At 42.5% G+C, this 25,300-nt stretch overlaps 1 protein-coding gene across 5 annotated transcripts in view; it reads left to right on the top strand.

The window, feature by feature from the left end:
• Window positions 1-20,940, top strand: part of HSD3B7 (hydroxy-delta-5-steroid dehydrogenase, 3 beta- and steroid delta-isomerase 7) — a 103,980-nt gene extending 83,040 nt beyond the window's left edge. For all 5 annotated transcript variants that reach the window (XM_039330319.1, XM_039330321.1, XM_039330320.1 and 2 more), the window contains 4 exons: window positions 12,296-12,404; window positions 14,627-14,726; window positions 16,863-17,025; window positions 19,697-20,940. In XM_039330319.1, coding sequence (XP_039186253.1) covers window positions 12,296-12,404; window positions 14,627-14,726; window positions 16,863-17,025; window positions 19,697-20,121 — 797 coding nt within the window. In that variant the 3' untranslated portion in view covers window positions 20,122-20,940. The remainder of the gene's footprint in view (window positions 1-12,295; window positions 12,405-14,626; window positions 14,727-16,862; window positions 17,026-19,696) is intronic.
• The last annotated feature ends 4,360 nt before the right edge of the window (window positions 20,941-25,300 follow it).

The following is a 25,300-nucleotide window of genomic DNA, read 5'->3' as shown; positions in this document are numbered from 1 at the left end:
TGTCATTTACTCCATCTGCCGTATCAAACATGTCTAACGTAGTAGAAACATCTGGAAGAACTTGGGTGTGTTTTCCAGGGCTTAGGCCAAACCTGATCCTTTTATTTGATCCCAGCTTTTAAAAATAAATATAATTGGCTTCCCAAAAATGTTTTGGCTTTTTCTAATTTATCTCTTCCATCTGTGATCAGAAAGGGTGAGGAAAGGTGGAGCAGCACAACTGAATCATCTGTAGTTTTTCTAAGCCCTCTGTTTACAATTATTCTGAACCCAGAATACACTTCTTAGTTTAACACTAAGCTAAGAAAGGCAATCTTTGCTTTGGAATCTGGAATTAGAGCAACAGTAACTAGGCTACTTTCTTTATCCTTGATGGGACTCTTATTTTTAAAGTTGATAGATAAATCTATCTGTCTGTCTATCAAAATGTTTAGCCCATTCAGTAACCATAGTTCCCTGGGTGGTTTATAATAAAATCTACCAAATGATACAATTTGAATATAAGCATATATACGATAAAATCAAATAAAATGATGGATGAAAACTAGGCCATCTAATTTTCAAAATCTAAAACAGTATAAATTAAAGTACAATTAAAGACAATTCAAAAAGCCTGAAAAACAGAAAAGTGCTGAGTTGCTCATGTGGCTGCTGGATGGGCCACTCTCGTAAATGGTTATGTCACTCCAGAAAAAGCCCTCTCCCTTTTTGATCCCCAGGAAGCAATAGGCAAAGCGGGTAAAAACCTTATTAGAACCAGAGGTGATCCCATGAAATTGAATACTAGAAGAAAGGAGAAAGACAAAAGAAAGGTCTTTCTTTTCTTTTTTTCCACAATGTCTAATTCAACTTTAGAATTGGCTGCCTTGAGATGGGGTGCTGGTGATCAGTAAGGTTAGCTTCCATAGAATAGAATAGAATAGAATAGAATAGAATAGAATAGAATAGAATAGAATAGAATAGAATAGAGTAGAGTAGAGTAGAGTAGAGTAGAGTAGAGTAGAAAACACAATAGAATAGAATAGAATAGAACAGAATAGAAAACAGAATAGAATAGAATAGAATAGGAATAGAAAACAGAATAGAACAGAATAGAATAGAATAGAATAGAGTAGAATAGAATAGAAAACAGAGTAGAATAGAATAGAAAACAGAATAGAATAGAATAGAATAGAAAACAGAATAGAATAGAAAGCAGAATAGAATAGAAAACAGAGTAGAATAGAATAGAAAACAGAATAGAATAGAATAGAATAGAAAACAGAATAGAATAGAAAGCAGAATAGAATAGAAAACAGAATAGAATAGAATAGAAAACAGAATAGAATAGAGAACAGAATAGAAAACAGAATAGAATAGAATAGAAAACAGAATAGAATAGAAAACAGAATAGAATAGAATAGAAAACAATAGAATAGAAAACAGAATAGAATAGAACAGAATAGAAAACAGAACAGAATAGAATAGAATAGAATAGAGATTCAGAATATAATAGAGTAGAGTAGAGTAGAGTAGAGTAGAGTTGGAAGGGACCTTGGAGGTCTTCTAGTCCAACCTCCTGCTCAGGCAGGAAACCCTATACCATTTCAGACAAATCTCTTCTTAAAAACTTCCAGTGTTGGAGCATGCACAACTTCTGGAGGCAAGTAGTTCCACTGATTAATTGTTCTAACTATCAGGGATTTTTTTTTAGTTCTAGGTTGCTTCTCTTCTTGATTAGTAAGGGGGCTGGATCAATTCATGAAATCAGGTAGATCAATGGCTCTTATGCCTTGATGGGGCTGCCCCTGAAGACCCTCTGCTGGGAGATTGATGGGCTTCCTTGTGCAATTGATTGTCCATGGCTTTATAGCCTGAGAACTGATGGGATAGTCACCTGTGACCACTATTCCCATCGATACTTTGAAATCTGTAGGATTTGAGTGTAGATTTTCACTTGGATATATATAGGTAGTCCTCAACGTATGACCACAACTGAGCCCAAAATTTGCTAAGCAGTACAGTTGCCAAGTGAGTTTTAACCCCACCCATTTTATGACCTTTCTTCACTGTAGTTGTTAAGTTAGTAACAATGTTGTTAAGTGAATTTGGCTTCCCCATTGACTTTGCTTGTCAGTCAATGGGGAAGCCAGATTCACTTAATAACATTGTTATTACCTTAACAACCGCAGTGATTCACAAGAAAGGTCATAAAAGGAGATCACATGACCCCAGGACACTACAGCCATTAGGAGTCAGTTGCCAAGCATCTGAATTTTGATCACGTGATCATGGCAATGGTGCAATGGTTGTGTGAAAAACGGCAAGTCCCTTTTTTCAGTGCCACTATAACTTCAAATGGTCACTAAATGAACTGTTGCAAGTCAAAGACTACCTGTACCCTTCACGAGAGCCAGTGTGGTGCAATGATTAAAGGCATAAGACTAGACACTAGGAGACCGTGAGTTCTAGTTCTGACTATTGTTGGGGGACTTTGGGCCAGTCATTCTCTCTCAGCCCTGGGAAGGAGGCAATGGTGAGCCACTTCTGAAACCTTGCCAAGAAAACCTCCGGGATCTTGTCCAGGCAATCACCCAGAGTCAACACTGACTTGAAGGCACACTACACACACTGAATCCGTAGTAGTAGTAGTAGTAGCAGTAGTAGTAGTAGTAGTAGTAATAGTAAAGTTGGAAGGGACCTTGGAGGTCATCTAGTCCAACCCCCTGCTCAGGCAGGAAACCCTATACCATTTTGGACAAATGGCTGTCCAGTCTGTTCTTAAAAACTTCCAGTGTTGGAGCATTCACCGTTTCTGGAGGCAGGTTGTTCCACTGGTTAATTGTTTTAACTGTCAGGAAGTTTCTCCTTAGTTCTAGATTGCTTCTCTCCTTGATTAGTTTCCATCCGTTGCTTCTTGTTCTGTCTTTAGGCGCTTTGGAGAATAGCTTGACTCCCTCTTCTTTGTGGCAGCCCCTGAGATATTGGAACACTGCTATCATGTCCCCCCTCGTCCTTCTCTTCGTTAAACTAGACATACCCAATTCCAGCAACTGTTCCTTATATGCTTTAGCCTCCAGTCCCTTGATCATCTTTGTTGCTCTTCTCTGTACTGTTTCTAGAGTCTCAACATCTTTTTTACATCGTGGTGACCCAGATAGTACCCAGTATCTGTTGACAGATTTCTAAGGGGTGAACAGTTGACTTTATATCCAATTTTTGGCTTACGTACTCTGTTCCTGAATCAGGAAACTGAAATTTAGCTTTGCGAAAACTCAGGTTTTTTTTTTCAATGAAAGTTTTTTATTTTTTCCATATAAACATTATAAAAAACAGTATACAATACAATTTTAAGATAAAATAAACATTATTACGACCTGCGCACTCCCCCCAGGCTGCGTCCACCCTCTCTTAAAACATTCCCTACTTCCCTCCTCTTTCTCACCTCCCATCCTACTCTCTTCCCCTCCCCCTCTCCTCTCACTGCCCTACTTCCTCTCTACACTTTCTCACCTCTCATCCCTATCAAACCCATGAACGCAGCATAAGGGGAGTGCCCAGGCCGCACCCCTATAAGCAACCATTATCTATATTACACTTACCCCCCCCCACATTTCCTCCCTCCCACCCCCAACCCCCCTCCCTTCACTTCCCAGAGCAGAATACAGGATTAATAATTAAAAGAATTTATAATAATAAGAAAGAAGAAAAGAAAAAGAAAAAAGAGAAAAAAAGAAAAAATAATAATAAAAAAAGGAAAAAAAATTATCATACTTAACCTTTAACTCCAATAGCCTATAAGACAATTCTCTGTAATATTTACTATAATATTCATTCATAAAATAAGTGAAACTTTTTAGTTCCATACTATTTCTGAATATAATCTATCCATCTTCTCCATACAGTAATATATCTTTCTTGTGTATGATCCTTTAAATAGGCAGAAATTTTTGCCATCTCTGCAAAACTAGATACTTTAAATACCCATTCTTCTAAAGTAGGCAAAGAATCTTTCTTCCAATATAAACCTATTAATAACCTTGCGGCAGTTAATAAATTCAACATCAAAATAGTTTCTTTATCATTTAAATCCACAAAGATACCCAATAAAAATAGTTGAGGAGTAAACTTTATCTTCCTTCTAAAAATCTTTTGAATGTTCCACCAAATCATAATCCAAAATGCCTTTACCTTTTTACAATTCCACCAAATATGAAAATATGTCGCATCTTTATTGCCACATCTCCAACATTTGGGCTGTATATTAGGATACATACAAGATAATTTTTTAGGATCTAAGTGCCATCTGTAAAACATTTTATAAAAATTTTCTCTCAAATTTTGAGCTTGTGTAAATTTAACATTTCTAGTCTAGAAAACTCAGGTTTTTTTAAACTAGTCTGACTTTCTAAAAGTTCTCTATAGCTGAAAATATTCATAATTTTGGATATTTGGTGCTGCTCTTCTCTTCTCTTTGGGCTTGCAGGCATAAGGGAGTTTTCTTTCTTACCCTTACCGGATCACTGTGCCACTTGTTCAAAATCTCACCACTGGGTGTAATTGGTTGCAAACAAAGCTGCCTGTCAAACATTCAGAATGTTTATAGGATAGAACTGAGGTGATAGCCATCTGAAACGGATATGCATGCTGCCAGGGGAATTGTGGGAATTAATCCACTCGTCTTAAAGGTGCTGAGATTGAGAAACTTCAGGTGAAGTGAACTTTAGATCACTTCAGGTGGGGATTTAGCTGGGTCAACTGGTAAAATCCAGTCAGTCACTAGAAGACAACAAAGAATTGGACTTTTCTGCCTTTCTCTGCTGCCATCTGTGTTTTTTGCTGTCTTGATGATTGCAGCCCAATTGATAGGACATTTTTTAAGAGGCTGTATCTTCTATGGCAGGGCTTTTCAACCAGTGCTACGGGTACCACCTATGGTACATTGGCACCTGGCAGGTGGTATGCAACCATCCTAGAAAAGTGGTAGTGGGGGAGGGGAATGGGCTGAACCGGTGGCAGCACCGCACAAGCCTGAGCGAGAGACGGCTGGAGCTGCAGGGCTGTCAGGGCTCAGCGGAAGTGCCAGGATCAATGCCAGGCTCCAGCTGGAGCTCGGTGCTGATCCTGGCACTTCTGCTGAGCCCAGAAGAAATGCCAATCAGCTGGAATGTTGCAGCATCTCCAGGGTCTTGTGATGTACATTCAGATGCTTGGCAACTGATTCATATTTGTGATAGTCACAATGTCCCAGGGTCATGTGAAGGGACCAAAACCTGCTGCAACCACCCAGCAGACGGGGGGGGGGAGGATAAAAACCAAACACCCCCCCAACGCTGCCAATCCTCAACAGAAATGCTCACAACAGTGAAAACCTCAGACAGGAGGAAGAGCGCCCCCGGGTGGGCAGGCAGGTGTCTTGCTCGGTTGTGGCTTAGGGAGCACTTTTTTCAGTGCCATTGTAACTTCGAACAGTCACTAAGCGAACTGTTGTAAGTCAAGGGCTACCTGTACTTTATCACTTTTTTCCTTTTTTTTTTTTGTCATCAAGTTTTTGACACCTTGCTAGGCGATGGTGGTACTCGGATGTTGTCATATCCTAAAAGTGGCACAATGGGTGAAAAGGTTGAAAAGCCCTGTTCTACGGCAGCCATTTTGGAAATGTGCAAGTCCTTTCTGGCAGCCATTTAAGAAGAGCCAACTTTCCATCGTCTCAAAATTCCAAAGATATTCAGACCTGCTAACCATAGCAGACGCATGCCACTTTGTACGTTCCCAAAATGTTATTTGGGATAAAAGCTTCCATCCCTGCTTTCTCCACAATTCATCAGTTGTCCAAGTTGCGGAATGTTTTCATATGGGAACCTTTGAGGCAAAATTGTGCCCCCATTTTGAAATGGCCTAGCAGAGAAATTCTTACTTCCACATCTCTTCTAGCACTTGCTGGTTGAGGAATATAATTCCATTTTTCTGATTCAGCTGCTATTTTTTTTTTTTTAAAAGTTTTTGGTTTCCACCAAGACAAGTTTTGGGTTTTTAAAAAGGGTTTCACGGCCTTATACCTTAGGTTGATCTTCATGCATGTTATGTTAGGCAAGAAAAGGGAGGAAACAATTCTCTTGAAATGATTCCACTTGCTTTTATTAAAATAACAACAACAACAACAATAATAATATACTGATGCTGATGAATGATGATGAATGATGATGATAGCATGAGATTTATTCCATATAGAATGGAATAAACAATCAGAATGGCTCATTGAACATGACAGGAACAGAAAACAAGATGAAAGTTGTTGATGTTATTTGTGCAACAAATACAATCCACATTTCCAAGAACAAAGTATTTACATCGCTGGTTTACATGCCCTGGAAGAATGGAATATACGGAACGGAATGGAATAATAGAATGGAATGGAGTGGAGTGGATTAGATTGGATTGGACTGGATTGGACTAGACTAGAATGGAACAGAACAGAACAGAACAGAATTTATAGAATTTGGCAGCTGCCAAAAAGGCCAATACAGTGCTAGGCTGCATTAACAAAGGGATAGAATCACGTGAAGTGTTAATACCACTTTACAATGCCTTGGTAAGGCCACACTTGGAATATAGCATCCAGTTTTGGTCACCACGATATAAAAAAGACGTTGAGACTCTAGAACAGTGGTTCTCAACCTGTGGGTTGAGACCCCATTTGGGGTCGAATGACCATTTCACGGGGGTCGCCAAACAACGCAGTCAGCCATTTTTTCCCCCTTTTCCTTAGCTGTGCTACTCCCTTTTATTCTATTGGCTTTTGAAAGCCAATAGAATAGACTCTTTCAAAAGCCAGTAGGAATTGTCCAGGCTGTCTCTGCCCTGCTGAGCCCGCCAAAAGTCCCATTCTGCAAACGGTGCTGCACCAGTTGAGTAGTCCTCGACTTACGACCGGTTGGGGGTCGCGGCATTAAAAAGGTTGAGAACCACTGCTCTAGAAAGAGTACATAGAGTATGGTTTACATGCCCTGGAAGAATGGAATGTACAGAATAGAATAACAGAATGGAATGGAATAGATTGGACTGGACCGGACTGGACTACACTAGAATGGAACAGAACAGAATAGAATTTATATTTGAAGGGTCTCTTCTACTTTTGTATTATTTTGATTGATTTTATTCTTAATACTCTCCTGCCCTCAAAGAAAGTATCTCGTCTCTCCATCAGGGGCTCCCGGTTGAAATGCCACAGGCTTCCGCCCTCGCCTTGTGTTGTGTGCCAATCCCCCCAAGGTCTTTGCCTATTTTTCTGGGCTTTCCAGAGCTCATTTGGTTTGGCTCCAGAAGCCTAATGTGACGCGTCTGCTGGGCATTTGGGAGACGCTTCAGAGGGCTTTTAAAAGAGACGTTTTGTGCCTCAAATGAGTCAGGAGCAAGAATAACAACACCCACATAAGAGGCATCTTTATTCTTTTGTTTGTATGATTAATGTCCCAGGGTGGATCAAACAAGCGAAGGATGATCCAAGAGGAGTTTTGTTGTCTTCCATTCAGACTTTTGCAGCATTATTCTTGGAACCAACTAACAGGCTCAGTTGTCAGGATGATAAATGATTATTTTCCAAAGTAACAACCTGTTGGGAAGTAGAACTGAGCGGTCTTTAGAGGAGAAATGCTGGGCTGCTCTATTTATTATATTTTAAACATGTACAGTTTCTTGTTTTCACAAGGACCCTGTGAGGTAGGATCATCATTCACTCAGGGTGAATTTCCATTTGGCTTTCCCTAGTTTGAAATCTCAGCAAATCCCTTCTTTGAATCCACTAGGATTATTGTCCATACAATTTAAGGAGCTTAGGTAGGAAAACAGTATTAAAATGTGGCCTTAGGACCCTCTCAGGAGGCCTCAAAATTGAAATTATTTTCCAACCTTTGTTGAAATATATAGGCAGCCCGTGACTTACAACAGTTTGTTTACTTACCATTCAAAGTTACAATGGCACTGAAAAAGGTGACTTATGACCGTTTTTTCACATTTTTGACCACTGCAGAAGCCCCATAGTCATTTGATCAAAATTCAGATTCTTGGCAACTGACCTCACATTTATGACCAATGCAGTATCCCAGGGTCATCTGATCACCTTTTGCAACCACTTGAACACTGGGCACATACAACAAAATGAAATTCAGTAGTGAAAAAAGTAAGGTTCTACATTTAGGCAAGAAAAACCAAATGCACAGGTATAGTATAGGGGGTACCTTGCTCAATAGTAGTAACTGTGAGAGGGACCTCGGAGTCCTAGTGGAGGACAATCACTTAGATATGAGCCAGCAGTGTGCTGCAGCTGCCAAAAAGGCCAACACAGTGCTGGGCTGCATTAACAGAGGGATAGAATCAAGATCACGTGAAGTATTAATACCACTTTACAATGCCTTGGTAAGGCCACACTTGGAATACTGCATCCAGTTTTGGTCACTGCGATGTAAAAAAGATGTTGAGACTCTAGAAAGAGTGCAGAGAAGAGCAACAAAGGTGATTAGGGGATTGGAGACTAAAGCATATAAGGAATAGCTGCTGGAATTGGGTATGTCTAGTTTAATGAAGAGAAGGACGAGGGGGGACATGATAGCAGTGTTCCAATATCTCAGGGGCTGCCACAAAGAAGAGGGAGTCAAGCTATTTTCCAAGGCGCCTGAAGGCAGGACAAGAAGCAACGGATGGAAACTAATCAAGGAGAGGAGCAACCTAGAACTAAGGAGAAACAATTAACCAGTGGAACAACCTGCCTCCAGAAGCTGTGAATCCTCCAACACTGGAAGTTTTTAAGAAGAGACTGGACAGCCATTTGTCCGAAATGGTGCAGGGTTTCCTGCTTGAGTAGGGGGTTGGACTAGATGACCTCCAAGGTCCCTTCCAACTTTACTATTATTATTATTATTAATTATTATTTAATTTTCATTTTTAATACGCCTGATATCTCTCTTTAATTGTTATTATTTATATTCAGGGAAGATCTGCTCAAAAATGTTCTCAAGAATGAACAAATAAATGAATGAATGCAGTACGTCAGCAATTTTGGGTTGAGATTTGACTTTTGGCATTGCACTTAATCTGAAAGCCTGCACGTTTGTATTTCAAAAGATCAAATGTTTTGGACAAGACCAAGATGGTTTAAATAGCAAAGTCATTTAAAGAGAATAGTTTCCCACCCTGTAAAATTCTCCTTCTCTGGGTTAATCTATTATAAACAGAGACTTTCATTTGCAAGCCAGAAAAAGGAGAGCCCCTCAGATCCTCCAGTACCTGACACCTGTCAGTTTCCTATTGTGTTTTATTTATTTTTATGAAAGGAAGCCCACCTAGAACTCAATCATTTTGATTATTCTATCTTGTCTCCTTGACAAACTTCATTTTCATCTCAAATGCCTCCCCTTTCCCTTAGCAAATCTATAGATCAGTGTTTCTCAACATTGGCAATTTTAAGACGTGTGAACTTCAATTCCCAGAATTCCTGAGCTAGCATGCTGGCTGGGAATTCTGGGAGTTGAAGTCCATATCGTTTAAAGTTGCCAACATTGAGAAGCACTTCCAGAGATGCTAGAACAGTGATGGCGAACCTTTTAGAGACCGAGTGCCCAAAACCCGGGCCTGCCCCGCCCACCCCACTCCATCCCTGTGCCCCGCCCACCCACAGGGCCACCCACTGCCTCTACGGCCTGCCGCAAATCATCCATGTGGCCCAGCAACGCCATGGCAGCCCCCCCTCCGCCTGCACCCTGCAGCATCAGCTATGCACAATGGGGTGTGACGGCGGAGTCTTGTCCCCGCTGCCCAGCTGCCATATCCTTGGCTGTGCTACTCTGCACAGGTCGCACTCGGGGGCGACTCTCCTCCGGGGGGGGGCTGCTGGTGTGGGCTCCGAGTGTCGCCTCTGGCACGCGTGCCATAGGTTCGCCACCACTGTGCTAGAAAATGAACGCTGTAATCCCTGTTGGCTGTCTTCTCATGAAATCCTGAACCAGCCCATTTCTCTAGCTGTGCCTTGCAAATCCAACTGGTGTAGCTGGTTTATGGTTCCACCATCCAGGCCCTGTACCTGTTTCCTCCAACGTTGACAATTTGCTCATGACAACCCACTAATTAGTACAGGATCCAATCTATTGTTGCATTAGAGTGCTATACTTACTGAGACAGAATTGCTCTGAAGTGAGTCAAAGAGTGTTTTAAAATAGCCGAGAAACATACCGTGACACACACACAGAATTAGTAATTTGGAGAAGGAAAAAGACCTAAAAAAAGATAACTGACCTAAAATGTAAACACTTCTTTAACATGAGATCTCTTATTCCCTGAAAGAGTGGGATCGTGGTTAAAAGGAGAATGGATCATAGGAGTACGAAGTAGCTTTTTTAAGTGGCTGGGCCATCTGACCATGTCCTGTTATTATCTCTACAGAGGCTTAGACTGGATCAGGTTCTCATTATGCTGCCAAATTTGAAAGACAGCTGTTGTTTTCTGTAACTTGGGGGGGGGGTGAATATAGCCTCTAGGTCCCACACATCTCCTAAGGGTTGTCTAGAAGTCCTAGCTTCAGGCTTCTTGTGGTTCACAAACTTGGGAAATGGGGTTTGCACAAATCCCTTCCAAATCCTTTTTTTTTTTTTTTTGTTACCATTCACGTCTGGAGTCTTGAGACACACACAGCCCAGTAGATAGCTTGCACCCTTATCATACAATCATGGCATGGGAGAATTCTCATGCTGACCTTGTCATTCCAGGCAGACCTGGAAGCCTGTTTATTTTCCCAGGACTGCAACAGAGGTGGGGTGTTGCATCTACTCCCAGCGATAGATTTGGTGAATTACAATAATATGCCTTTCCGCCAGCTGAATCATCACCCAAGTAATGTCTGATATGGACAAATGTGCAGGAAATGGCTTAATTTGCAAAGAAAGGCTATTTGACCAAGGTCAAAAGTATCTTGGCTTTTACAAAATAATCTTGACTTCCCCAGTTACTTCTTTCCAGGTTCTCTGCTGCAAAGAATAGAATAGAATAGAATAAAAAAATAGAATAGAATAGAATAGAATAGAAGAATAGAATAGAATAGAATAGAAGAATAGAATAGAATACAATAATAGAATAGAATAATAGAATAGAACAGTGGTTCTCAACCTTTCTAATGCCGTGACCCCATAATACAGTTCCCCATGTTGTGGTGACCCCCAACCACTTATACATCACCGGGTGCCAGGGGCATGGCCAAAGAAAAGGGGGAAAAATGGCGGACAGCCTTGTTTGGCGACCCCCATGAAATGGTCGTTTGACCCCAAATGGGGTCCCGACCCACAGGTTGAGAACCACTGGAATAGAATAATAGAATAGAATAGTAGAATACAATAGAATAGAATAGAATAGAATAGAATAGAATAGAATAGAATAGAATAGAATAGAATAGAATAAAGACTAGAACAGAACAGAATAGAGCTGGAAGGGACCTTGGAGGTCTTCTAGTCCAGTCATTATACCATCTCAGACAATTGATTGTTCAGTCTGCTCTTAAAAATCTCCAGAGATGGAACACCCACGATTTCTGGAGGCAAGCTGTTCCACTGGTTAATTGGCCTCACAGTCAGGAAGTTTCTCCTTAATTCCAGGTTGCTTCTCTCTTGGATCAGTTTCCAACCATTGTTTCTTGTCCTGGCCTCTGGTGCTTTGGAGAATAACATGATCCCCTCTTCTTTGTGGCAGCCCCTAAAATACTGGAACACTGTTATCATGTCTCCCCTATTTCTTCTTTTCTTTAGACTAGCCAAGCCCAAGTCCCACAGCCGTTCTTCATATGTTTTAGTCTCCAGGCCTTTGATCATTTTAGTTGCTCTTCTCCAAATTTTTTTTCCAAACTCTCAACATCTTTTTTGTGATATGGTGACCAAAATTGGCTGCAGTCTTCCAGGCGTGGTCTTACTAGGGTTTTATAAAACGGTACTAATACTTCACGTGATCTTGATTCTATGCCTCTGTTTATACAACCCAGGATTGTATTAGCTTTTTTGGTTGCTACTGCACACTGCTGGCTCATGGTTAAGTGATTGTCCGGTAGGACTCCGAGGTCCCTCTCACAGTTAGCCTCTGGTTTCTGCAGGAAAACAAGCTGCAAAAATGATTGGTTCCTACTCAATAAAAACCTCACAAATTCCTTCTTTTTTTTTCATTCCTGGCAGAACTGTTTCTTTTCTAGCAGGTGAAGGCCGTGGTGGACTGCCACGTTTTGCATTGTTTCTCCTCTTCTTCCTCCTCTCCTCATCTTATCCCCTTTTCCCCTCTTTCCCGCTAGGAACCAATAACGTAATTGAGGCCTGTGTCACAGAAGGAGTCCAGTATCTGATTTACACCAGTAGCATGGAGGTCGTGGGACCTAACACAAAAGGCCACCATTTCTACAGGTATGAGCTACATTTTTTTTTAAAAAAAATAATAATAATAATGTCGCGCTCCATTAGCCGAAGAAAACTGGTGAGTTTTTATACAATTTCTGCTGAATTTCCCTTGGGTTGGACTGGAAGACGACCGAGGCCTTTTTCAACCCTATTATTTTATGTTCTGATTTGGTCAGCTTTGGAGTTTCTTATTCTTTCGAGCCTTCTCATACTGTTTTAGCTATAGAAGGGCCTAAACATGCATTATTTTCTAAACAGAAGCGAACACCTAAAGAGTTAACTGAGTTTCAATGCTGGCTGTGAATAATAGGGAGTTCCCCTGATTTAGGCCAGACCCGGGATGTTTTGGCCCTGCCCAAGGGTTTCCCCCGGGTTCTCCTAGCAACGCCATGACAACAGGGATATAGTTACTAACAGACACCATGGAGACAGACAGAGAAGGAGTCTTAAAGGCATAGCGCTCTCTAGGGGTGTGGGCCAATCTGTTGGTTCTGTCCTCCCTTTTAAAAAGTAGGGAAAGTTGACTTGTTGTTCGTGTTTAGAAGCTTAGTCATCCCCAGGCTTGCAAATTTGAAAAATTTTCACGGCAGGGTACAAGTGATCCTCAACGTACAACCATTTATTCGGTCACCGTTCAGTTACAATGACACTGGAATTCTTGTACAAAACGAAAGAGACTTTTACAAATTCCAGAGGGTGTAACAGAGAGATTTATTGCGGCAAGGTTCAGAAGCAGTGAAGACAAGCAGTTCTGAGGGTGGGTTTAAACTACAGTTTTATACTTTTCCTTTCTCAGGAACAAAGGGGCACACATAGAAATCTACGTTGTAATACATCAGATTCATTTCTCACGGGCACACAATGGACAGTTATGCTACATACATTGTTTCCAAGTGCAGTGTTTCCCAAACTTGACAATTTTAAGGCATGAGGACTTCAACTCCCAGAATTCCACAGCTAGCATTGCTGGCTGTGGAATTCTGGGAGATAAAGTCCTCATGCCTTAAAATTGTCAAGTTTGGGAAACACTGTCCTAGTGCAATGCGCATTTGGTTAGTCACAGATCGCTAACACAGCTTTATTCCAGTAATTATTATGCAGACACACCATTGTTTTAATGATTTTTCATTATTATTATTATTATTCCACATTATTCTATATTATTCTACCTTAGAAAGAGTGGCTTAGGACCGTTTTTCACGCTTAGCACCATTGCAGTATCCCCATGGTCACGTGGTCAAAATTGGGACACTTGGCAACTGGTTCAAATGTATGATTCAGGTGATTTACCTTTTGTGACATTCGGCTAACCAAAGCCAATGGGGAATCCAGATTCACTTTACAACCAGGCTACTAACAGTTGCAGGGATTCACCTAACAGTTGTGGCAAGAAAGGTCGCTTAACAACTGTCTCGCTTAGCAACAGAAATTTTGGGTTCAACTGTGATCGTAAGTCAAGGACTACCTGTATCCTTGTACCTTTAATGGCTGCATATAGGAAAAACCTATTATTATTATTATTATTGATAATAAAAAGTTGGAAGGGACCTTGGAGGCCATCTAGTCCAACCCCCTGCTCAGGCAGGAAACCCTATACCATTTCAGACAAATGGCTGTCTAGTCTCTTCTTAAAGATTTCCAGTGTTGGAGCATTCACAGTTTCTGGAGGCAGCTTGTTCCATTGGTTAATTGTTCTAGGTTGCTTCTCTCTTTGGTTAGTTTCCATCCGTTGCTTCTTCTTCTGCCTTCAGCCGCTTTGGAAAATAGCTTGATTCCCTCTTCTTTGTGGCAGCCCCTGAGATATTGGATATCATGTCCGCCCTCGTCCTTCAAGAAACTAGACATACCCAATTCCAGCAACCGTTCCTTATATGTTTTAGCCTCCAGTCCCCTAATCATCTTTGTTGCTCTTCTCTGTACTCTTTCTTGAGTCTCAGCCTCTTTTAGAAACAACCCTTTCCATCATGGGGGAGTCAAGGGAGTCAAGTAACAGATTCCCCCCCCCCTTCTTCCTCATATCATTTAAGGGTTTAGGAACATTGTCCTCTCCTAAATAATGCTGGAGGCGGCCACCACTATAGCATTTGCACTGGATTTAGCTGAACAGTGCTGAAGTGTATTTAAGATGCATAACTTTATTAACTGTAACCTGGTTAGCTGCTCTTGGTCCCACCTGTTGCAAGCACTGGATTTTGATTGTCTGTGATGCTTTCTTCCCTTGCTTGCAGGGGCAACGAGGACACAAAATATGACAGCGTCTACCACCATCCATACCCACTTAGCAAAGCCAAGGCTGAGCAGCTGGTCCTTGAAGCCAATGGGAAATCGGTAAGCTAGAACTTGAGAGAGGCATTTGAATGTCTTCTGAGTTAACCGATAATTATTAACCAAGCTTTTGGGGGCCCTTCTGTCTCAAACCCTGCCTGTCCCTTGATCTGTAGCAGCTTCCGTGAAATTGGCGGCTCGGCAAAAGATTTAGGCCAGTGCTTCTCAACCTTGACAATTTTAAGGCATGTGGACTTCAACTCCCAGAATTCCACAGCCAGCATTGCTGGCTGTGGAATTCTGGGAGTTGAAGTCCACATGCCTTAAAATTGTCAAGGTTAAGAAACACTGATTTTAGGCAGTATGTGCTGGCTGTGGATTGATTTGTGCATTGCAGGTCAAATTATCTGCAGGGTACAGGGATGGGGAAGGTTATTTGAAGGAGCTATGCCTACTTACATAATTATTTATATAGTTTATTTATTTGCCCAAGTGTGCTTAGACAGACAAGGCATTTGTCTCTGGTACAGAAGAACTTCAGTGTACTTGCAAAACAGCACAATATAATAATAATACTAAAGTGCGCAGCCAATAAAAAGGAGGAAGTAAAAAATAATAAAGGGGATAAATAATAAAACTGCAGCCACACCCTATGAGTTAATATACATACACATTGGGGGGGGGACCCCACTTAGTACTGTATTTTGTCAGCTGCGAGAATTAGGGGTGAGGGCACAAGGGAAGAAACTGTCCCTGTGTCTAGTTGGCGTACAATGCTGTATAGTACTGTTAACACTGCCTTCGCTGTCTTTTTTTTCCCCAGTCATTTTGTGGGGTTTGAACCCTGCATCTCCTGGGCCCAATGCTGGTGTCTTGATTAAGACAGCCAGTGATACATCATGGTGAGGGAAGGCCCAGGTCCTGAATGATGGACGTTCACTCAATATCCCTGGGCCAGGGGTAGGCAACCCAAAACACTCAAAGAGCCACTTGGACCCATTTCCCACCGAAAACAAAACACTGGGAGCCGCAAAACCCTTTTGATATCTAAAATGAAGATAACACTGCATATATCCTTTTTTACCTTTATTTTGTGTGTGTGTGTGTGTGTGTGTGTCTGTGTGTGTGTATAAAATAAAGGTAAAAAAGGATATATGCAGTGTTATCTTCATTTGAGATGTCAAAAGGGTCTCTCTCTGTCTCTCTTTCCCTCCCTCCCTCTTTCTTTCTTTCTTTCTTTCTTTCTTTCTTTCTTTCTTTCTTTTTTTCTTTCTTTCTCTCTCTCTTTTTCTCTCCTCCTCTCTCTCTTTCTCTCCCCCCCCTCTCTCCCTTTCTCCAATCTTCTGCTCACCTGGCAAGCTGGCTTCAAGCTGTTCTCCAACAAGCTCAGGGGTAGGCAACCTCAGCTCTTTTATGACTCATGGACTTCAACTCCCAAAATTCCTGAGTCAGCATAGCTGGGCTAGCTAGCTCTCTCCTGCTCTCCCTGCTTCCTGCAGAGACGCAGCAAAGAGAGGAACCCTGCCCAAATAAGCTTTTCAGCTCGTCGGAGAACATCGTGAGTCCACTCTTTTTTACACACACATACACACACACACACACACGCACAGAGAGAGAGAGAGAGAGAGAGAGAAAGGGAAGTGCAAGTGCCTCTTTCTGTCTCTCTCTCTCTGCAAATGGCAGAGGAGGCTGGGAGCCACAGGGGAAGGCTCAAAGAGCCGCATACGGCTCCAGAGCCGCAGGTTGCCGACCTGTGCCCTGGGCCATGTATGGTCTCAGCCCAGTCTAGCTCATTGAGTTATTAGTGGAATCTGATTGGAGAAGCCCAGGTGTGGTCCACTTTCAGCTGTGAAAGTTCACAGGAGAAGTGACTTTGGGCCTGGTGGTCATCTCCATTGGCCTAACCCAGGGGTAGGCAACTTTGGCTCTTTTATGACTCGTGGACTTCAACTCCCAGAATTCCTGAGCCAGCACCCCTGGCCTAACCTACCTCACATGCTTCTTGTTAGGGGAAGCCAGGAGGAAGGATGGCCAGATCCCTTGCCTTAATCTCCAAGGAAACTTGGGATGAAAGTCCAGCAAACCAACACCTAAATAAAGACCCTGCCACCAACTTCTAGCTTGTCTCGATGGTGGATTGTCCACCCACAACATGCTCATTCTGCCAATCAGCAACAGCACATCTCTTCTTTTCCGCAGATGCCCAACGGGAAGCAGCTAGTGACTTGTGCCCTTCGTCCGACGGGCATCTATGGGGAGAACCATCTGCTGATGAAGGATTTTTATGAGAAAGGGCTGGTGACAAAGAAGTACATGATCCGGGCGGTCCCGGCTTCTGTCGAGCATGGCAGGGTCTATGTAGGTAAGTTGTGCTGGTGCATTCTTGACCCACCTTCTTTTATTCAGATTTTTTTTACTCTTCTTGTGCATGTTCCTGTACATTTGTTGTTGTTAATTGCGAAGTCGTGTCCGACCCATCGTGACCTCATGGACAACGTTCCTCCAGGCCTTCCTGTCCTCTACCATCTTCTGGAGTCCATTTAAGCTGTTCCTGTACATATGTGCTTCTTTATATCAGGCTCCGAACTTCTTAAGAACTGTGGGGTCCTTGGTGGTCTCTGAGCTTAGTTGTTTGCTTGCAGACATTTCATTACCTGACTAGATAATGTTGTCAGTGCCAAGGAAGGTGGAATTTGCTCCCTGTTTATGTACAGTAGCTTTCCTTGCTTTTATTGGTGGGGGTGTGGGTTTTTTTCCCCTTGGTAGTCCCTTGATTAGGGTATTGTTTTCTACTTGATTGTTTATTTGGTGTCACACCTCCGCTAACACTGGCAGGGCAAACTCTTATAAATAAATGGAGCAAACCCAGCAATCCTTCTCAATGATGATATTACCTAGTCAGGTAGTGAAATATTTGCAAGCAAACAATAAGTTCAGTGAGCACCAAGGACCCCACAGTTCAAACCCTGAGCTGCAGATGTTCTCTTTTATTGGGACTTCTTAAGAACCATCGCCCAGGCCTCTGCTGTCAAGCACATTTCTGAATTACCTTTTGGTGGCCGGAGCTTTTGGATATAACATTCAGACCCACAAAACAAGCCTGATGTGAATTAATAATAATAGTAACAGTAACAACAACAACAACAATAATAATAATAATAATAAAGTTGGAAGGGACCTTGGAGGTCATCGAGTCCAACCCCCTGCTCAGGCAGGTAACCCTACACCATTTCAGACAAATGGCTGTCCAGTCTCTTCTTAAAAACTTCCAGTGTTGGAGCATTTACTGCTTCTGGAGGTAGGTTGTTCCATTGGTTAATTGTTCTCACTGTCAGGAAGTTTCTCCTTAGTTCTAGGTTGCTTCTCTCCTTGATCAGTTTCCATCCGTTGCTTCTTGTCCTGCCTTCAGGCGTTTTGGAGAATAGCCTGACTCCCTCTTCTTTGTGGCAGCCCCAGAGATATTGGAACACTGCTATCATGTCCCCCCTCGTCCTTCTCGTCATTAAACTAGACATACCCAATTCCAGCAACCGTTCCTCATATGCTTTAGCCTCCAGTCCCCTAATCATCTTTGTTGCTCTTCTCTGCACTCTTTCTAGAGTCTCAGCATCTTTTTTTACATCGTGGTGACCAAAACTGGATGCAGTATTCCAAGCGTGGCCTTACTAAGGCCTTGTAAAGTGGTATTAACACTTCACGTGATCTTGATTCTATCCCTCTGTTAATGCAGCCTAGCACTGTGTTGGCCTTTTTGACAGTTGCAGCACACTGCTGGCTCATATCTAAGTGATTGTCCTCCACTAGGACTCCGAGGTCCCTCTCACAGTTACTACTATTGAGGAAGGTATCCCCTATACTATACCTGTGCATTTGGTTTTTGTTGCCTAAATGCAGTGCTTTTTGTCTAAAAAAAAAAAAAAAAAAAGGTGCCGGAACTCACATACATCATACAACCCGCCTTGCCTACCCTATAATGTTCCATCCAAAAAAGGTGCCGGAACTCCGTTCTGGGTGTTCTATGAGAAAAAAAGCCCTGCCTAAATGTAGAACCTTGCTTTTTTCACCATTGAATTTCATTTTGTTATTAATTTGACATTGTTGTTCAGGGCAGGTTCTCAAAGTTTGGCGTACGCTGGGCCCTTAGAGAAAGAATGGATGTGTATGCAAACTTTCCTCTCCCCATGAATAAAAATAATGTTTTCGTTGAGTTAGAGGAAAAACAAATACACCCCTTAGTATTTCTCACTGCATTTCTCAGACTTTCCAAGCCAGCGGCCTCCCTTCTTTTGCACACACACAAAAAAGGAGCAAAGTTTGCAGTGAGTCTTGACATTGTTTGCATTTTGTCTGGGTAAGCCTGATCAGATTTCAGCTTAGTTTGTAGCCCCCCAGAAGTTACTTAGGACTCCCTCGGGGATTCGGACAGGCAAACGTGAAAACCCTGTTGTAAGAGATATTTCTTTTTTTAAGAAAACCACTTCAGTTTAGCTGCTGGATTTATTTGCTATGTCTATTGCAGATAAGTGAGAGCAATGCGTAACTCCTTCCCAAAAATCCCCATTCCCACTAGGAGTTGGGAAATAACAAAATAGCAGGTGGAAGGGACCTTGGAGGTCTTCTAGTCCAACCCCTTGCTTAAACAGGAGACACTATATAATTTCAGACAAATGGTTGTCCAATCTCTTCTTGGAGCACCCACAACTTCTGGAAGCAACTCATTTCACTGATTGTTCTAATTTTCTCAAAAATTAACATGCTTGTACACACACACACACACACACACAATTTGTTGTGTCTATTTCAGTGTCTTGTGTGACTGGATCTTGTGTTTGATTTTTAATTTATAGAATGTACGAAGCACTGTTTTTAAAAACACGTTTGAGATCTTATTCCTACTGTCTTGGCTTGAGTAAACAATGCTGCTGTTACTGTGTCTCCCTGTTATCCCTGTCTTTTCACAAAAGGGGTGTTGGTCAGTGAAACGTCCCTCACTTGATTTATCTTTTTGGTCTCCCAACTTGCCCCTTCTGTAGGCAACGTGGCTTGGATGCATCTGCTGGTGGCTCGGAAGATCCAAGAGGACCCCTCAACCATCGGGGGCCAAGTTTATTATTGCTATGATGACTCTCCTTACAAGAGCTACGAGGACTTTAACATGGAGTTCTTGAAGCCGTGCGGCTTTCGCCTCTTGGGTTCCCGTCCCCTGGTGCCGTTCTTTCTCCTCCAGCTGATAGCTCTGGTCAATGTTATCCTGCAGTGGCTCCTGAAGCCCTTCTGCGTGTATGCCCCCATCCTCAACACCTACACCCTGGTGATCGTCAGCACCACCTTCACCGTAAACACTAACAAGGCCCTGAGGCACTTTGGATACACACCTCGCTTCACCTGGGAAGAGAGCCGGAATCGCACAATCAGGTGGCTGCAAGAGATCTCAGCAGAGAAGCAAGTGGAGAAGTAGGCCCAGAAGGACAGGACAACCTGAGTGGAGAGATGCTCTGGAGGAATGTCGGTTGTGGACTGGAAAGCTCCTGGATTTCAGATGTGTCAGTCTCGGGACATTTGCAATATCAAGCTATGGCCCTGTGTTGACTGGCTTGAGGTTGTGATGTTAGACATTTGTAAAAGATCTACCTTTTTGCCCTCAGATGACCTTTGGTAGCAGACCTAAGCTTCACGGGAATGGGTGGACCCTCTATTTCCCATGTGGAAATGTCACTACCAAAGAAATAGTTTTAAATTTTGGCTGAGTGCATCAGCGCCTCGTTCTCAACTCAGCAAGGGCTTTTTTTCAGCCAAAGTCCCAAACTGTTCTCAAAATAACTTTGAGATCTTCAGTGTTCCCATCATGTCACACATCCCAACCTCTCCAGTTCAATTTCTTGCTTCTGTCCTAGTGTTTATCCATCTGCTTGCACGGTGTTAATTTAGCATGTTCCAAAGATTATCCGGAAGGCAGCAAGATCCAGTTCATCTTCTATCATTCCTTTGCTTTCGAACATCACTACAGACCAGTTCCATGTTTTTCTTCCTACCTCAATCACTTCTAAGTGCAATAAGGTTCGAGGTCCATGGTTTTTGATGTAATCTAACCAGTTACTAATTATCTGAGTAAGCAGATAGACTCTTAAGTATGAAAGAAGATTAAGATGCTATCCTATCATTTTCTAGACACAATTACCTTGCAGAAACTTGTGCAGTAGAAATATATGACTGGAAAGTCTCCTTGATGGTCAACAATTAAGTTAAACAAGCAAATAAATATATTTTATGCTCATCAGAGCTAGAGTTGATTTTTATGATGTCTGGGAGAACTTTAAAAATTAAGGATGAAGAGACAGAACCTAAAGGGATATATCTGAGTGGGGACCTGCTGGAAGCAGGGGATGATGGGAATTAGTGGCCTTGAGTCGAATCTGTTGCTGTATAACCAATAGTGTTATTTAACAATAGTGTTATTTAACAGCTTGAAGTTTATTTATTCTGTTGACGATTGAGCGATGTGAAGGTTTTAACCATGTATATCATGGTTAAGTTTTTTTTAGCTTTGTTCCATAACAATGAATTTCTCTGTTTTTTTGGCTTCTGTCTATAATGAAAGCTACATGTTTCATTTCCATGGGAATATCTATGGATGGGTAGTTCAAAAAACAGCAAGGCAACTGCAGTACTGTTTGTCTCTTCAGTTTATACCTCTTATAAGAGAGCCCTGGATGCAACCTAAAATTATCCCAAGTGCTGAACACAGGTGCTGCTCTCCTCCATAGTTCCTTAAGAGCCGTAGTTCAGGGCTTTTCAACTTTTTCACCCATTGTACCACTTTTAGGATATGGCAACATCCGAGTATCATCAGTCGCCTAGCAAGGGGTCAAAAATTTGATGATCAAAAAAAAAAAAAAGGAAAAAAGTGATAAAGTACAGATAGCCCTTGACTTACAACAGTTCGCTTAGTGACTGTTCGAAGTTAAAATGGCACTGAAAAAGTGCCCCCCAAGCCACAGCCGAGCAAGACACCTGCCTGCCCGCCCGGCCACGCTCTTCCTCCTGTCTGAAGTTTTCATTGTTGTGAGCATTTCTGTTGAGAATTGGCAGCGGGGATGGGGTGGGGGGTGTTTGGTTTTTATCCCCCCCCCCATCTGCTGGGTGGTTGCAGCAGGTTTTGGTCACTTCACATGACCCTGGGACACTGTGACTGTCATAAATATGAATCAGTTGCCAAGCATCTGAATGTAAATCACAAGACCCTGGAGATGCTGCAACATTCCAGCTGATCGGCACTTCTTCTGGGCTCAGCAGAAGCATCAGGATCAACACCGAGCTCCAGCTGGAGCCTGGCGCTGATCCTGGCACTTCCACTGAGCCCTGACAGCCCTGTAGCTCCAGCCATCTCTCGCTCAGGTTTGTGCGGTGCTGCCACCAGTTCAGTTTATTCCCCTCTCCTGCTACCACTTTTCTAGGATGGTGGCGTACCACCTGCCAGGTGCCAATGTACCACAGGTGGTATCCGTACCACTGGTTGAAAAGCCCTGCCATAGCTTGTTGTGTGCTATGGTTTGTTGATTAAATAAGCATAGTTTGTTAAACTATGGTTTGCTGACTGAATTCACATATGTCAGTTGCATTTGCTACTTAAGGAGCCCCAGTAAAGCACAAGAACTCCACAGGATGACTTAGCTGAGTATTTATCCTAACCATTATATAAATACAGCCTCCAGATTGTAACTACATCCCCTAATTTCCTCCTCCTTTTAAAGCAAGTTGCCTGACACAAAGTTCTAGAGCACTTTATTTTATTTATTCAGTTTCTATAGCTCCTCATCTTAATCAAAGATTCTGGGCGGCTTAGAATTCAAATTTCATGCCTGCCTGTTACTTTGTCTTCTTGATTTTTCCCAGTGCACACCTACCAAGTCCCCTTTGAGTCCAGCCCCTACTGAGCTCCTGGATGTATATGTGCCCTTCTAGACCTCAACTGGGTGAGAAGTTTCTTCTAATTTCCAAGAACCAGACAGGCCCAAGACCTAAAGGAACTCTCATCTCCTTGACCCATGTTACACGTTTGGCCAAAGCAACTTCATTTGAACTTTTCCTGAATTTGGGATGATGGCCAGCAATTTGCCATCAGGGATAGTTTAACAAAACAGGTGAGTGGAAGGTGAAAAGAAAATAACTTTATCACTCTTTGGAAAAAGGGAAAACTCTGTCCAAAGCTGAGCAGATGCTAATATCATACACTGATATGTGGAACAGGGAATTAATTCAGGTCAGATCAAATCAGAGGAGGCCCAGCTGACAGCAATGACGTGTAGCAAACCACATTTGACTCCACAACGTAGATCAGGGGTATCAAACTCAATTTCATTGAGGGCCGTATCAGCATTGCGGGGGTGTGTGGCCAGGGTAGGTGTGGCCTACTGGGTGGGTGTGGACAGAGTGGGTGTGGCCTACTGAGTGGGCATGGCCAGCTCTACATCATTCGCGTCAAGGGTGCTTGTGGGGGTCTGGGCAGGGATGGGACAGATCTGAGGGTCTCTGGCAGAAGGGGGTGGGACCGGGGCAAGCGCCAAGGCATGGTCCACTGGAGGAGCCTCACTGCCTGCTGAAACCCCTCCCCTGGAGCCCATCAAGCCGGATATGTGAAGTAGGCAAGGGCCATATGCTGGCCACTTCAAGGCGATGATGCATTTCTTCATTCCTCACAAAGGGTGACACCTCCCCAGCATGCACCCGCTGAAGCGGCAGGGCCTGGTTCCTCGCTGGTTCCAGACTGCCTTGTGGAGCTAAGACTGAATGTGTTTCAGCATAGATGGCCACCATCTATGTACATTGGCTCCTGGCCGGCCTGGGCCAGGGCCAAGGCAGCAGGGGCCGTTCCCTCACTGTTTCCAGGATGGCTTCACGGGCCACATGAAACCACTTTGCGGGATTGTGTTTGACATGTCTGACATAGATCAACCAAGGTCACAATGAAATTCTAATGGGAACTGTTGCCAAAGGAAAAAAAACAGCTGTGCAGGCCTCTGGTTTAAGATCCCATTGCTTAGGAGATAGCAGCTCTTCAGAACCCAGGCTAGGTATAGCCAGCCATGCTGTGGGATATTTATTTAGCATATGGCATGTTATACATGGAGTTGCAGTATATTAACATTTCCCCTAGATTAAAAAAACCCAATAAAATATGAATGTTAAAAAGACCTATATTGAACTACCAATGTCTACCATCTAACCATTAAAGCACATCATTTAATATGAAAAAAATCAGATACTGGATCGGTATATATCCTCAACGTACAGTCGGTCATGATGCTGCATCCCAGTCACACTGAGGGGAGGATACTCTGCCCCATTTATACGGAGACTCCCGGCAGACGCTGTGTGAGGTGGAAATCCTAATCAGGACGGTCCCTGGCTGACATGGCAGTTCAAAGCCTGGCACTTATTTGGGGGGTCATTTATATGTCTTCCTATGATTGGGCGTTCAGCGACCCATTTAGCTTTCCATTGGGATTCATTGTTAAAGTTGTTGAGCAGATGTTGTGCAAGTGCCAATGGGAGCTTGCTTGATCTGAGCCTTCCAACTGATAAATGAGGAAGATTGGTTTGCACCGGTCGGAGTGATAGTAGCTGTGGAGTAGTAGGTGAGAATGCTTCCTTGATTTTTGTTTTAAATGAGCTTTGAATCTATAGAGTTTTATTGCCGCTCAAGCCCAGTGGTTTGTGCTGTCCTAGGCATAAGTTGAGGCTATTTTTCTGGCTGACAGCCACTCCCATCCTGACAAGATACAAGTCGCCAACCTAGTTGTAAAGGGGGAAGAAAGGCCATCTCCCTGGAGCTGCATTCCTGTGCAACAACAAGCAAAAGAGATCGAGTCATATATTCTCTAGTTCCGTGCCAGCTGACTCAGACAAGCTGAGTTTTGAAACCCTTAAAAACTTCCAGTTGCTAGGAACAATCTGACAGTTAGAACAATTAATTAGTGGAACAACTTGCCTCCAGAAGCAGTGAAGCTCCAACACTGGAAGTTTTAAAGAAGAGACTGGACAGCCATTTGTCCGAAATGGTATAGGGTTTCCTGCCTGAGCAGGGGGTTGGACAAGATGACCTCCAAGATCCCTTCCAACTTTTTATTATTATTATTATTATTATTATTATTATTATTATTATTATTACTATTTAAGGATGATTGATCGGTGACAAAGTCTGGGACTGAAACTAGGCTGATAATCTGCCAAGAACCTATAGACGAAGTGAAGAGACTTTTTGAGAAGCTGGGGTTTCAGTTAAAAAAAATATGTCCTGAGTTCTTGGAGTTGTGGGTGAATAGAAATAAAAATAATAGAAATAGAATAATACTTTATTGGCCAAGTGTGATTGGACACACAAGGAATTTGTCTCTGGTGTATAAGCTCTCAGTGTCCATACAAATAACAAGGTAATCAGTGAATGTGCAAACATACAAACATATACATAATGGATCCTTTGTTAATATATCCCTAAATGTCAGAAACACTTTACAGACACTGACATATGTCTGTAACCTCAAGAGGCCAAACTTTAGAGCAGTTTTTCTTAACCTTAGGGACTTTAAGATGTGTGGACTTCAGCACCTGAAGGCAGAACTAAAAACCATGGATGAAAA

The sequence above is a fragment of the Crotalus tigris genome, unplaced genomic scaffold, assembly GCF_016545835.1.
Source record: "Crotalus tigris isolate CLP2741 ecotype Arizona unplaced genomic scaffold, ASM1654583v1 scf7180000024427.8105951120:4207309, whole genome shotgun sequence".
Taxonomy (NCBI): domain Eukaryota; kingdom Metazoa; phylum Chordata; class Lepidosauria; order Squamata; family Viperidae; genus Crotalus; species Crotalus tigris.
This window is presented reverse-complemented; position numbering and strand designations above follow the sequence as displayed.